The sequence below is a fragment of the Larus michahellis genome, chromosome Z, assembly GCF_964199755.1.
Source record: "Larus michahellis chromosome Z, bLarMic1.1, whole genome shotgun sequence".
Taxonomy (NCBI): domain Eukaryota; kingdom Metazoa; phylum Chordata; class Aves; order Charadriiformes; family Laridae; genus Larus; species Larus michahellis.
The window spans coordinates 77,037,487-77,052,600 of record NC_133930.1 but is presented as its reverse complement, the minus strand read 5'-3'; the positions used below and the strand labels follow the sequence as shown (position 1 = coordinate 77,052,600).

The following is a 15,114-nucleotide window of genomic DNA, read 5'->3' as shown; positions in this document are numbered from 1 at the left end:
AGAGGTTAAGCCATCAGTCTGCAATGCCTGGTCACAAAAGGTTGTCAATTATAGTGGGCAGGTCTTAACACGCTTGAAAAAAAGTTAGTTAATGTGTTTTAATGTTCTGTGTGATGAATACACATTAACTGACTCCTGAAAAATGTTTGTGATGCTTGGTCTAAATGTGGGCTTCTTAAAAAAATTTTTAAGGCATCACTTCCTTAAGGTATTTCTAAGACATGTTTTGTTCATTTCTTGAACAAAGAATAACAACACCAAACTTGCAACTTCACAGGATAATGCTTAATCTGCTTTATAAACATGCTATTTTGTCTTGGGCTGGCTAAGCTCTACCAGCTAACATACTTTTTTTGTTGAATTATACTTATGTTAGCTATGACATTGTGGTTGCAATCAAGACTACGATCAAGCTGCAAATTTTTCAGCATGACTTAATTCCCTAATCTGGGCAATGCTTAATTCATATCCATGTATCATGCAGGCACACTCCTTAGGCTAGAACAAGTGTCTTAGATGACTGGAAAGGCAATGGAAAGTTTTGCTGCTATGCAAAACCAGACTGTACCAGCAAGCTGGAAATGGCTGCTTCTTATGTTCCAGGGCCAGCCATGCAGTACAAGGCCACATCCATCTTGTGGCAGAGCAGAGTAAAATCCCCTGTGTTTGCTGAGGACCACACCTCTCCCCTCTTTTTGCAAGCAGACTCTCTCGCACTGAATCCCCACATAGGAAAACTCCGCATCAGTCTGGGCAACGAGTCGGACTGTTTTGTTCGCCTATGGGAAAATGAAGTACTGCAGCATCACTCAGGAATACATGTTGAGGAGATGCTTATTTCAAAATGGACCTACCTGTCATACTGCTTATGTCTGCAGCCTTTCTCTGCATTTGCGTATTTAATCATGAATGGTTAAGAGCATCTAACATTAATGTGCCTGCTCACACTACAGCCACGCCACGCAAACAATTTTTTTCCCTCTGTTTTTTGGAAGGCAAGGGAAGGCCTGCTGGCAAAGGAACAAGTCTTTCTATCATCTCGGTACACGTCCCAGTAACCTCTTTGCTAATGCTGGCAATTGTGCTTGCACGCCAGCAGCTCAGACCCAGCCCTGCTGGGTAACCTGCACTAGCTGGGTTCGGGCCAGCTGGACGGCAGGGGAAGCTGCCTAAAAATACGGCAAGCAAGAGATGCAGCGTTCAGAGTGGCTGTGGGAACTGGGTAGAAAAGAAAAAGGAGGAATCCCAGGGGAGTTTCAGTGATGGTCATTCTTGCACTTGTTTTCCTTGCAAATTCAGTTTTACCGACCCAGGAGGAGCAGGCTCTGCTGCTGCAGGAAGCCCTCTTTCTTTTAGCTGATCTGCTGCTGACAAACGTGGGTGAGGGGCTCCAGGTAGCTGCTGAACAGGAAAGCCGGGCTCATTGCTGCTCCCAGAGCTCCTGATCTGCCTGGAAAACTCAGCCTTTTTGTACCGAGGGAGCTTTCTGAAATGCAAAGAGCAAATCTGAAATGCAGCCAGTTATGCTAGCATCCTAATGGGAGTGTTCAGGGCTAATATCTGACTCTCACACTGCCAGGTGAAGGAAGAGGTTTATTGCACTCTTTTAGTGGGGCAGGAGTTGGTTATATGCAGATTTGAGAATACGAAGAACCAGCCTCCTGCATTCACCTTTTTTCCAGGACAGAAATACTGAATGCATGTAGGGAGAAAAGAATTTCATAATAATAAATAATTCCAGCTCTAAATTGTTAATGTTTGGTGGTCTTCAAACCTCAAATCCCAATGAATTTTGGCAAATCTTCAATTTGGCAAAGATTTCAGTAAAAGTGCCTTTGATGTAGCACTACTGATTTCAGTGGAATTACTCCAGGGATCATTATTGCGCATTTTGCAGAGAAGAGCATCATTACCCTGAATAGTCCACATCCAGTAGTGTTTCTCAAGAGCAGGCACATTTTACTGGAGGAGGCTGTCTTGGGTCAACTTTTGACCTCTGTTTCTCCTCAGGATTATCAGCTTCCTTGAAAATTACTCAGCAGCCAGAGGAGTGCTCTGATAGCACTGATTGCCCCTCTAACCACTTGTAAATACAAAAAAAAAAAAAAAAAAAAAACCAAACCCCAAAAATAAACCTCAAACTGCTTGAAGAAACTACCTCAAAAGGTAGCAGCAGAGCAAGAACTGGCTTTTATGTTGTTATAAAGAGTCAAATGGCAAATCTGGCAAATGCATCTGGGACTCAGGTTAAGACACTGCCACACTTCATGTGGGACTGGAAATGTGTTATTCTTTACGAGCAATGTTTATGGAAGTAGGTCCAAAATCAGCAAGGCTGATGGCTAGAGTTACTCACCTCTCACAAGCAGGGAGTCCAGAGGTGGCATGTAATGGGCATAATGGTATATGAAAATGGTGCTAAAAAGATTTACTTGCTATAATAAAATGTCCCCCAACACTTAATTTTTTGATGCAACGTTAAAGCAAAATGCAACTTGGAAAGTAAAGATCTTCTTTTCAATACAGCATTAATTCTACTATGCGCATTTGAGGGACTGTGCATTATTTCCTTGCTAACACTAAATGTAAACAACTCAAAGCCCTTGGGCTTTACTGTCCTGAAGCATGAAGCTGGAATAAATAGCATGTATGGGAGCTGTGCACCACATTTATGGCCATCACTGTGTCTACTGCATTCAAACATTTGGCATGATTTCTTTCTGTCCTGTCCAACATCTGTTCACTTCTTTCTGTCCTCACCATGATCTGTTCACAGAATCATGACATGCTTTTTTTCCTTTTTTTTTTTGCATGGTGCAGGAAAGTCACTCTGCTTTCCTACACCTGAACAAAATAAACGTGGAATGGCCAGTTATCTCTGCAATCTCACTTGTGTGCAGAGAAACCAAACCACCTGAGAGCGGTGGTGACCTAGAGCATCGCAAGCCCAGTGCCCTTTCCACTTCACTAACAGAGAGCCTTTTTAATGACATGATCTAATTTCTGCTGAAGGATTTAGCCCTGAAGAAATTGTACTCTTGCAGTAAATGAAGGAATACTTATACCAAACTGTACATAGTGTAGCTGTTGTTGTACCAGTGAAATGGTGCCTTCTGAAAGTACAGCACATTCACCTTCCAGTATTGGAATGAGCTGTACAAATACCTGCATTTTTACAATAGTGTACCTGGCCACTCTTGGAGCCCTTTATCATTTTGACAATGTCTAATCATACAGCACAACTTTGGTGCATAAAGAAGCTCCAAGATGCAGTAGGGAGTTAAAGCTCACAACAGACAATGAAGGAGGAGCCATGCTGAAATACTAGCTTGTGGCCATTTTAATCACAGACTTAAGTAAAGCAAATGCACAACATTGTTAAGCAGGGGGAACTCGTACAGCTAGCTATTTTTAGGCTCCATCCTCATGCAAGCATTCTCCTTTTAGCAGATTTGAGAAACACCCCCTGTGCTGCCTGGGATAAGATTTTGCAAGATTTTTTCAAGAAGCATAACCCAGATTTCGTAGCTGTGGAGGACAGATGGCCGCAAAATGTCTTTTGTTTCCAAGCCACATCTGTCTCTGGTTTGCATCTGGCTGGAGTGCCTCGATGCTGACTGCCTCACTGGAGTGTCTGGTACCCAGGCGCTGTGCCCGAGCACCCAGCGCAGCCCTACCACCACCTCCCCGTTGCCCCCTACCCACCCTTGGTCTCACCACGTGTGACAAAGCCTTCCCCCCCAGGTTTCTGATGAAAATGCCCTGGGAGAGGTTTGCTCTAAGCAGCTGAGAGATTCTCCCACCCCTACCCACTGCCTCAGCGCTGTGTCAGTCATCTGGCAGGGGAGAAAATGTTTCCCGGGCAGCCAGGCAGTCGTGCACAGTCCCCTGACGTGTGCCTGCCTGTTTGCCCATTGTATTTGCAGTGGGTGTATAAATATATGTAACCTCAACAGCTTGGCAAATGGAACGCCTGAATTTTGGGAAATGCTTCTTATAAATGTTTCCATTTCTCAGAATCTTCTTGTCTGGATTCCTCAGCGTAGTATTTAACGAATGCCTTAATTTTCATCTTAAAAAGGAGAGCCAGAAACATCAAAGCTACCAGCTTTCCTGTTATAGATAAAATATGCTGACATTTCACCCAAGAGGGAGGATTTTTAGTAGATCATAGCATTCTTGTCTCTAAATATGTCTTTTAAAAAATCCCATTGATGCTTTCCAGTTTCAAATTCATGCCATTAATAGGTCAAAAAAGGAGGCTTCTGGGAGAAAGCAATCATGTGATTTCGTAGCTTAAATGTTTCACATAAACAAAGACCAAAACGAAAGCTGCACAAAAAATCTTATTTTTGGTGTACAGCAGTTGTACTGAAGGGATTGGCTTCTCCCTGTCTGAGCATCAGCATGGAGATTCTGTAAAAGCACATTGAAAAAGTCTGGATTTTATCTGTCCTCCTGTAGCAAATGGGGAGTGACTGTTAACTGAACCTCTTTGGTGCCGTCCAAGCAGCACTTTGCCAAAGGCTTTATTAGGACTGCTGGAGACACATCTAAAACAGGTTTAATATAGGGAAGACTGCCTTCATCTTTAGTGTTCAGTGTTTAGAAACTTGGGTGGGTTTTTTTCCAACTGGGTATTACTCAGGATTTCAGATTTGAGGCCACAGCTGGGTATGACACATGGAGCAACACAGTGCCACATGCAACCGGCCACATTTCTTTTTAAAGAAAAGACAGCAATTTTCTAAAGAGCAACCAGCCTTCACACCACTTTGCACTGGACCAAGCCCAGCAGGTGCCCACTGAGTAGTACTACTGAGACTTCTTAAATGCCAAAGCACAGGCTGTTAAATGCTTAGCGTCTCAGGACCTGTAAATCCATCTTTGACTGTCTCACTTTGTTTCTTGGTATATGTGATGACTTGTGAGTCCTCTGTTGAGGGGACATTTCAATAGCACATTGGGCCTGAAAGAGCTGATGAAACTTCTGGGCAGTAGTCGGCCAGCTTGAACAGGAAAGCAGTCCCACAGAGGAATCTCACTACTGGCCCATGAAATGTGGCAGAAAGCACTTAGTAGATGGTAGTGGCAGCAAAAGGAGCAGCAAGCTGCAGAAACTGCAGCTGGAGATAGCCATCCCTAATGTTTTGTGCACTAGCAAACACCACTTTCTCCAAGTTCAGGATTGGTGCATCCCTAAGAGCAAGAAATTGGGCAAGAGACGCAGGAGACCTGCATGGCTGAGCAGGGAGCTTCTGAAAAAGCTCAAGTGGAAGAAGGAAGTTTACAGTAAGTGGAAGAAGGGACTGACTGCTTGGGAAGATTACAAGAATGCCACCAGAGTGTGCAGGGATGAAACGAGGAAAGCCAAGGCCTCCTTGGAATTAAACCTGGCAAGGGATGTCAACCTCAACAGGAAGGGCTTCTTCAAGTATATTGGAGGCAAAACGAAAACTAGAGAAGCTGTGGGCCCGCTGTTGAATGAGACAGGAGCCATGGTGACAGAGGATGCGGAGAAGGCAGAGTTACTGAATGCCTTCTTTGCTTCAGTCTTTACTGCTCAGACCAGCCCTCAGGAGTCCTAGACTTCAGAGAAAGTGACAGGGAAAGAGGAGCACTTCCCCTTGGTTGAGGAGGATCAAGTGAGAGATCAATTAGGTCAATTAGATATCCATAAGTCCATGGTTCCCAATGGGATGCACCCGAGAGTGCTGAGGGAGCTGGTGGAAGTCAGTGCTGGGCCATTCTCCATCATCTTTGAAAGGTCCTGGAGAACAGCTGAGGTGCCTGAGGACTGGAGGAAAGCCAATGTCATTCCAGTCTTCAAAAAGGGCAAGAACGAAGGCCTGGGGAACTACAGGCCGGTCAGCCTCACCTCCATCCCTGGAAAGGTGATGGAACAGCTTGTTCTGGGCATCATCTCAAGGCATGTGGAAGAAAAGAAAGCTATCAGAAGTACTCAACATGGATTCACCAAGGGGAAATCAAGTCTGAGTAATCTGATAGCCTTCTATGATGGCATGACTGGATGGATAGATGAGGGGATGCTGGTGGATGTTGTCTACCTTGACTTCAGCAAGGCGTTTGACACAGTCTCCCACCGCATCCTCATAGGGAAGCTTAGGAAGTGTGGGTTGGATGAATGCGCAGTGGAGTGGATAGAAGACTGGCTAAATGGCAGAGCTCAGAGGGTCATCATTAGGGGCACAGAGTCTAGTTGGAGGTCAGTGATGAGTGGTGTTCCCCAGGGGTCAGTACTGGGCCCAGTCCTCTTCAATATATTCATCGGTGACCTGGATGAGGGGACAGAGTGCACCCTCAGCAAGTTTGCTGATGACACAAAGCTGGGAGGGGTGGCTGACACAGCAGAAGGCTGTGCTGCCATACAGAGAGATCTGGACAGGCTGAAGAGTTGGGCAGAGATAAACCTTATGGAATTCAATAAGGGCAAGTGTGGGGTGCTGCACCTGGGGAGGAATAACCCCATGCACCAGGACTGGTTGGGGGCTGACCTGCTGGAGAGCAGCTCCTGTGGAAAGAGACCTGGGAGTCCTGGTGGACAACGGGATGACCATGAGCCAGCAATGTGCCCTCGTGGCCAAGAAGGCCAATGGCGCATCAAGAGGAGTGTGACCAGCAGGTCAAGGGAGGTCATCCTCCCCCTCTGTTATGCCTTGGTGAGGCCGCACCTGGGGTGCTGTGTCCAGTTCTGGGCTCCCCAGTTCAAGAGGGACAGGGAACTGCTGGAGAGGGTGCAGCAGAGGGCTACCAAGATGATTAGGGGATTGGAGCACCTGTCTTATGAAGAAAGGCTGAAGGATTTGTGTCTCTTCAGTCTGGAAAAGAGACGACTGAGGGGCGATCTTATCAACACTTATGAATACTTACAGGGTGGGTGTCAGGAGGATGGGGCCAGGCTCTTTTCAGTGGTGCCCAGCAACAGGACAAGAGGTAATGGGCACAAACTTGAGCATAGGAATTTCCACCTAAACATGAGGAGGAACTTCTTTCCTTTGAGGGTAGCAGAGCCCTGGCACAGGCTGCCCAGAGAGGTGGTGGAGTCTCTGTTTCTGGAGAGGTTCAAAACCCGCCTGGACGCATTCCTGTGCAACCTGCTCTGGGTGACCCTGCTCTGGCAGGGGGTTGGACTAGATGATCTCCAGAGGTCCCTTCCAACACTACCATTCTGTGATTCTGTGAACACCTGGGAGGCCACGAGCAAAGCTGATTTCAGACAGGTAATATGTGTCTCCAGCATCAGTGGGTCCGACTGTTGAACACGACTGTATGGTACAAGAGCACGAGACCTTTTCTGTCATGCAGGAGTCCTAATTCATGTCGAAATTACTTAAAACCTACATAGAAATCCTCTAGTGCACAGCACAGTTAAAGTTGGTGAAAGCTGGAGTCATTTATAACATCTAATTCAGTTGTGTGTTTTGTATTGCTTTCTGTCTGCTGCCTTATTAAAATCTAATTGCCTGATATCAAATAGGCCATGGAATGACAAGAATAGTTTGCGCATAGATACTATGTCTATTTATACACTCAAAAACTAACAAGTAAGCCGTGTCTGTCATGTCAAAAATCTTTCTATTTTGGGCTGGGTTTGAAGCCTGCTTTTGGTGGTGAATGTTTTTCTGTTATACGTAGTTTGCACAAGTCAGGTTCCATTCCAGAGAGGAACATGGCATCGAAAAGAATGATACTGCACATTCGGGCAGCCTCTGAAACTCAATTTCTTTGAACTGATGATTTCCTTATTAGCTTATTTTTGCTAGAGAGGATACATACTCTAACAGCTTGTTCCTTGAACTAGCACTACGAATCACTTTGCAAATTCAAAAACAAGGCTCCCCTTTTCTGGTCAATGCGAAGGGCTAGCTTGGTTGGTCCCTTGGCTGACCATTTTTTCCACCAGTTCCATTTCTTTCTTGCCAGGGGGCAAAGTCCTGCGTGGCTTTGGGCTCCTGATCTTCCTTTCAATGGGTGCTGTGACAGAGAGAAGAAGACTTCACTGAGAGGTTCAAATTAACAATTTATTTGGACTACACTCACAGGTCCGATACACCACTATTGTAAGTTCTTATGGATACAATGGAAGAATGCACTATTGCAATTTAAGGGGAAAAGAACAAAACAATTCACAGAATACACTATTACCACCTAACAAGTGATCCCAAAAAGTAACAACACAAACCACCTGCACACCAGATATGAATACCTTAAATGAGCGCACAAATCACAATCTTAGAGCATGCTAGACATCATACGTACGTTATTAAATCACTTACCCTCTCTCTCTCAGGTAAGGCCACTCAGTCCCGGGAAGTTACCTTGCCCAGCATCCTGGACAAGGCGGGGCAGAAATCTCCTACAGACCAGCTGTAACTTTGGAGGATTCCCCCTTTTTTCTCCCCAAAACTTTGGACTTAAATATCCTTTTTCGGGACTGTGGTCGAATGGATGACACTATCTGGGGTGGTTATCCCCGGTGGTTTGATGGCCCCTCAGACAGCAATGTTTATTTTGTGATGTCTGGCCTCACACTCACTGAATAGCGGTGGGGCGTGACTCAGGGCATTTTGTTTGTTAAAGGCACCATTCGGGTTTCAGTTCGGGTTTCAGTTCTTATTGTAACGCAGTGTTGAGACCACCCCGGGCTGAGCCATTTCCACAGCTGCCCCCAAGTTATCTCTGCATAGATAGGGATCGATAAGCGTCTGCCAAGGCGAGATGGAGATGAGTTGAACGACAACCCCCTGCATCTCACCTTTTGTGTTCTGAAACCGGTTTAGCCAGGTGCTCCCATTCAGGTGCTTGTCCTGTCTGCCAACTGATCTGCCACATCCCTCTGGCAGGATTTGGGCCAAACAAGACACAGAGGCTGATGTGCTGTTTAAAGCGTTGCTTACAATCAGTGCATCTCCACTGGTGAACTCACCTGGGCGAACTGCGGCTGGATTAGACAGTGTCCTGCCGAGGTTGTAGCCATGTGTTTGATGTAGAAAGCAAAGCAAAACTCCCAGGACTAACTCTGCTGGCTGCAGGGTATTCCGCTCTCTGCAACGGTATTGCTGTGCCCTGAGATAGCCATGGTTTCTGGAAGACTTTTGTTCATCTGTTTTGATTTGTGTCTGGCTAAGACGTGATGTGTGCGCTTGTGTGCATGTTTGTGTCTGTATGCCTGTAAATGTATGGAGACACATCCGTGGTATAAGTCAAAAATAACATCTTTTGCTGATTTAGTAGCAGGCTGATTTGATCCTTCATGAAATGCATTTACATTTAGAGCACACTGCTCTTTTGGTTTTGAAGTTTTAAGAAGTTTATGACTTTAGGCCTTCCAGGACATGCCTTATCACAGAATCATAGAATCATAGAATCATTTAGGTTGGAAAAGACCCTTGGGATCATCGAGTCCAACCATTAACTCCACTCTACAAAGTTCTCCCCTACACCATATCTCCCAACACCACATCTAAACAACTCCTAAACACATCCAGGGATGGTGACTCCACCACCTCCCTGGGCAGCCTATTCCAGTATCTGACCACTTTCTGTGAAGAATTTTTTCCTAATGTCCAGTCTAAACCTACCCTGCTGCATCTTGAACCCATTCCCTCTTGTTCTATCGTTAATTACCTGTGAGAAGAGACCAGCACCAACCTCTCTACAATGTCCTTTCAAGTAGTTGTAGAGAGTGATGAGGTCTCCCCTCAGCCTCCTCTTTCTCAAACTGAACAGTCCCAGCTCCTTCAATCGCTCCTCATAAGATTTATTCTCCAGGCCCTCCACCAGCTTCGTTGCCCTCCTCTGCGCTCGCTCCAGCACCTCGATATCTCTCTCGTATTGAGGTGCCCAAAACTGGACACAATACTCAAGGTGTGGCTTCACCAGTGCTGAGTACAGGGGGACAATCACCTCCCTCCTGCTGCTGGTCACACTGTTTCTGATACAAGCCAGGATTATGATTCATGAGAGATACACACTTTTGTTCAAAGATTTCAGTTCTTGCAGGACTGGTTAATTTGCATGGTTTAAACTCTTATTTTTATTAGGAACTAAAAAGAACTTCACATTAAGTCATTGATGGTGAATTAAGTGTACGCTGTAAAACTGACACACCTAAATCTGGAAGACATGACACCTGGATAAACAGCTGATGGATTGCCTGAAATCAACTAGCTAAAGCAGTAATCAGAAATTCAGTCGGGAAAAGCTAATACTCAAAAGAAGAGGCAGCTCCTTCTCAATCTTCAGATTTTTTTTGTTCAGTCTGTTCCTAATGTTTGGGGTTTTTTACCTTACAGTCAAAAGCTCTTCGGGAAAAATGGCTGCTACAGGGAATTCCTGCTGGCTCTGCAGAAGAGGAAGAAGCCAGAAGGAGGCAGTCAGAAGAGGATGAGCTGAAGGTGAAAAAGCTGGAAGAAAACATACACAGGTAGGGACAGTTTCCCTTTGCTTTGTCTAAGAACACTCACTCCCATTAAGGCCAGAGGCCTTCCTTGACCAGGTCCCCATCTCTGGTAGCAGCTGATAGCAGCTGCCCAGGGGAGAGTATAAGAGGCAGGCACATGTACAGCCAAATGTGCCCAGAATTTTTCTCCCAGGTGTCCATGGTTTGCAAGGTAGAGCCATCATGGTATCTTTGTGTTTAATGGACTTCTCTCGCAAGGGAGCTAAACAGAGGGCTGAGTTCCCCCTTCAGATGCATGTGTATGACTTGGTCAACACTTAAGAGTTTCTCCATTGCTTTACACCTCCTACAGCCAAAAAGAGTTCAAAGAGGGGTGGCACTCTTTTGCACTCACTGTTCACTGGTGCAATGATTTTCAAAATGCAACAGCAGATGCCACCAGCAGATCAAATATCTACTGCTGTCAGAAGCAAAGTTTGGCCGTTACAATTATTTCCTTTTATCAATTTCCCTCTGCAGTCTGAGTTGACATTTGTCCTCTTTTTTTTGTGTTTTCCTTTGTTTTGCTGCAAAAAATGGGCTCTAAAGCTCATAAGAAAAATGATTTTATCCCTCACAGAACAAATTCCACAGCTGCTTCTTCTGCCATTTAGGCTATGTGGATTCAAAGTTTTTTCAGCTGGCAGAAAATTGGCAAAAGTTAGTCAAATTTGGCACCACAGCTTTTACAAATGTGTCAGCTGAGGCATATAAGTGACAGAAAAAAGCAAATAGGACCAACGGTGCAAGGGCTGAAGCATTAGTCTAGCATCTGGTGAACTCAGCTTCCCTTATGCCAGATTTCTTGTGAAATTTCTCGGAGAAATCACCGAGAATGTTTCTCTGGGGATATACCCAAGCAAACCTACCCTGAGCTTGGATGACACTAAATGGCTTCTGTGCAGAAGTAACAGATGAGCATGAATGTAAGGGTTGTCTCTTACCACTGGTCTCTATATTGTGATTCCTATTAATTAAAACTGATCTGAGAATTTGTATTGTTCTTTTACATCTGTGGTAACATAAGGCAAGAAAGCTTTTTCTTTTTTTTTTAAATTTCACATGCTACCTGATGTTTTACTCCATAAATTAATGCAGTAGATGAAAGAATACATGGACTGAACTTCAGAAGTGCCTACTGTAATACGTATTTCACCTAGTGCTGAATGCTGCAAGGTGCTAAGTGCTCTGACCCTATTGAGCAAAACACATCAGCATGTGCTTAATTTCAGCTATGTAAGTACCACCACTGAAGGCAATGAAACCTGCATTGCTCAGTTGGCTCAAAGTGTAGGACAGAAGTCTGTGTAAAGCCTTTGCCCCTGTGGTTTGTTTTTTAGTTCCAAATAAAATCTTTGAATATTTTGGAAGTAAGAGAGCTCTCTTCTGCTGTGACCACCTCCCTGTCAAGTGACAGGTCAGCTGCTTGCTCCTGAGTTGAAAGAACATTTGTTTGACAGCTTGGCTAGCATGCTGAACTTCCCTGTTATCTTTCTAAGGGAACTCCAAAGACAGTAAAAAAGTATTTTAATTTAAATGAGAAAATATTATACCTGAACTGTAGAGATAAGACAGTAGAGGTTGAGATCATTAGTCTAATTACAATTTACGTCCATGACAACATGACACATCCAGAGCCTATCAAGATAGACTGAGAAGGCAAAGGGCTGTAGAAGGGATTACAAGAAGAAAGATGTCAAGCACATTATCTGGAGGAGTGAAGTAAAATGAACTCATCCCTGAAAGGACTTTTTTTGCTGCCTGCGCACCACATTTCCCCTCTGCATTCTGGCCGCAGGAGCAGCAAAGGAGACAGTTGTCTAGCAGTGATACCAGGGAGGACTGAAAGAGAGGAGATTTAGATTAGATATTAGGAAGAAATTATTTCCTGTGAGGGTGGTGAGGCACTGGAACAGGTTGCCCAGAGAAGTCACGGATACCCCTTCCCTGGAGGTGTTCAAGGCCAGGCTGGACGGGGCTTCGAGCAACCTGGTCTGGTGGGAGGTGTCCCTGCCCATGGCAGGAGTGTCGGAACTCAATGATCTCTAAGGTCCCTTCTAACCTGAACCATTCTATGATTCTATGATTATGGGGGGACCATTTGTATGTTCATGTTTGCAGGAGCCCGATGGTCCTTTGAGGTTCACTGTGCGTCCAACGGGACCACTATGAAACAGCCCAAACCCTCTCCATGAGGGAGACAGAGGACAGACTAAGCTAGTTAACCAGGAGGATAGAAAATACTGCAAGACCGGCCATGGAATTGATGCCAGGGGACTGTATGACTGCTCTGCCATGGATCTTGACGATCCATTAGAGTCAAACTGCATTGTATGTGCAAGAACAGAGCAGCTGCAGTATTAAGATGTATGTGAGAGAGTCTTGTGGCACACATGCTAGGTTTGTCCCTGCTGGAAAATATGCAGTCTTTTACATCTGCTTACTTGTGAAGCTTACTCATGAAGGCCAATGCCCAACCTCTGCTGGCAGCCAGCACCTGTGACCCTCCTTTAACAAGGGGAACCCCCCCCACCGGCTTCTTCTTGCAGCAGAGCATCCCATCATCAACTCAGAGAGCACCGTTTGCTCTGCTTACACTGAACCACTCAGGAAGGTCCCTTCCTCACACATCTGAGGTTACCAGATCAACAGCCACTGCACAAGAGAAATATCTATCTATATTTGCAGGCTGGATGTAAACAGTAGGTCTGACAATCTGAGTGAACTGCAACACTTAGAACAGAAAACTGAAGGATATAGTGTTTGAGACCAGACTAACATTCACAGATGAGGATGTGGGCTCATGTAGGTTTGTGCTGTCCAGAAGAGGCAAATATCTCTACCGCAGGGAAACAGTAAGGATAGCTATGTGTTTGTGGATGGTGTTGAAGGCCTTGCACATAATGCAAATGCTTCAGTTGAATATTCAGTTGAGTATTGCTTTTTCTAATGCAGTTTTAAATTACTTTCCCACTAAAATCAGACATTTTGCAAGATGTACACGTGCTTGTAGTGTTTATTCTTAAGCTAGGATAACCAGTTCTCCTTTGTGTGGGAGGTGTGTAATTCAAATGGGGAAGAAAAAATGCATGAATCCGCAGACTGCTGTTTATTTATTAGACTCCCATGTTATCAAGATACAAGAAATCACAAGCTTGTAGCTTGCAAGGATACGTGCATATGAGTAAACTTAGACGTGAGTAAGTGTAATGATTTAATGAGCTCCCTCATCTGCAAAAGCATTTGGAAGAAGGATGCCTACATTAGTCAGCATTTCTGCACACTCCATGCCAAGAAACTGAAAAAATGTCTGCATCACAAAAAAAAGAAATGAAGCGGAACAAAGAATGCAATACAAATAATTAAATAATATAATTATGCTGATAATTACCAACAGGAGGATAGAAGTACAAGACGCACATACAAGTTAAAAAAAGCAGGCAGTGCAAGATGAAGACAAGATGCAGGCATGGGAATAGTGTAAGAGTGGATTACAGACAGAATGATCGTTTGATAGTTGGGATTAGTTTAATATGTTTAGAGATTTTGAAATGTATGAACATTAGAAACAGTCTTCGTATCAAAGAATGCAAACTGGAAATAAAAGAATAAGCAGAGCTGAAGCAAGTTTGGTCCTGAACTCCTAGCATTCCTGCTTGCCTAACTGGAGTTTTCAGAATAAAATTTATGCGACCTCGTTTAAAAACCCTGGTATAACGCCTTGCATTTCTTTAAAGAAGTGGTTCGTCTGGTGCACTTAACAAGGAGACTGGACCCCTTATTCAACATTCATTGAGTTCTTAAGTCGGATGGCAATCTGTCAGTAGTGTGAAGGATGGAAAGGTATTGCTGCGTTATTAAATGTTTGAAACCTGGCTGCAAGATTGGTGGTGCCATTGTATCAACGGCAGAGTGAAGCCAGATGTGGGTTTAAGATATGCTCGGCACAAACTGTCCTTAGACATAGACAAGCTTTGAAGCTGGTTTAGTTTTTTGTGTTCTCCTAAAGATCCCAGGTCAGTATTAGAGGAAAACAGCCATTTCTGAGTTTCTTTCACCTTGTCATACAGTGAGAAAGCGCTCTCCTGTTTCCTGCAGCTAGCTTAGATTTGGGGTAAATGATGCCAAAGGAGTAAAAAAATGAAATAAAAATGTTTTCCTTCCCTTAAACTTGTTCTCCAAACCACAGACCTGAAACATATTGTTTGGGATAGCATTGGTACAGATGCCCAGTGAACTTCCACAGACACATTCTGATAGTGTGTTGTAGGTGAAACAAGCACTGGAATGTGTTGCATGCCTCCCATGGTTATTTTTACCGTGTGACAGTCTGTTATTTTGCAGAAGTGAATGGAAAGTTGGCATTCGACATCTGGGTATTAACAGGCAGCATTCGTAGAGCAGAGCAGCCCACCCACAGCCTGCTGTTCCTCCACAGCATTTGAAAGGCTCCCAAAATTATTTTGTTTTACTCGATTACATTATAGTACGTGCTGGCGGCCTGTGTTTACTACAAAAGGTGAAGAGTTTTCATTGCTCTGAAGCTTTCATGTAGCATGCCAACACGAAATGCTCTGTGACAACATATCTGCCTACTTGATGACAGACACTGGCACGAAGTACAAGGACTGGACATGTCGTGCTCCTGGGGA

General features: G+C 44.5%; 1 protein-coding gene across 9 annotated transcripts in view; it reads left to right on the top strand.

Annotated features, from left to right (window-relative positions):
• PALM2AKAP2 (PALM2 and AKAP2 fusion) overlaps positions 1–15,114 on the top strand; it is a 279,896-nt gene that overhangs the window by 60,768 nt on the left and 204,014 nt on the right. For all 9 annotated transcript variants that reach the window (XM_074571097.1, XM_074571098.1, XM_074571096.1 and 6 more), the window contains one exon: positions 10,317–10,447. In XM_074571097.1, the coding sequence (XP_074427198.1) occupies positions 10,317–10,447 (131 nt within the window). The remainder of the gene's footprint in view (positions 1–10,316; positions 10,448–15,114) is intronic.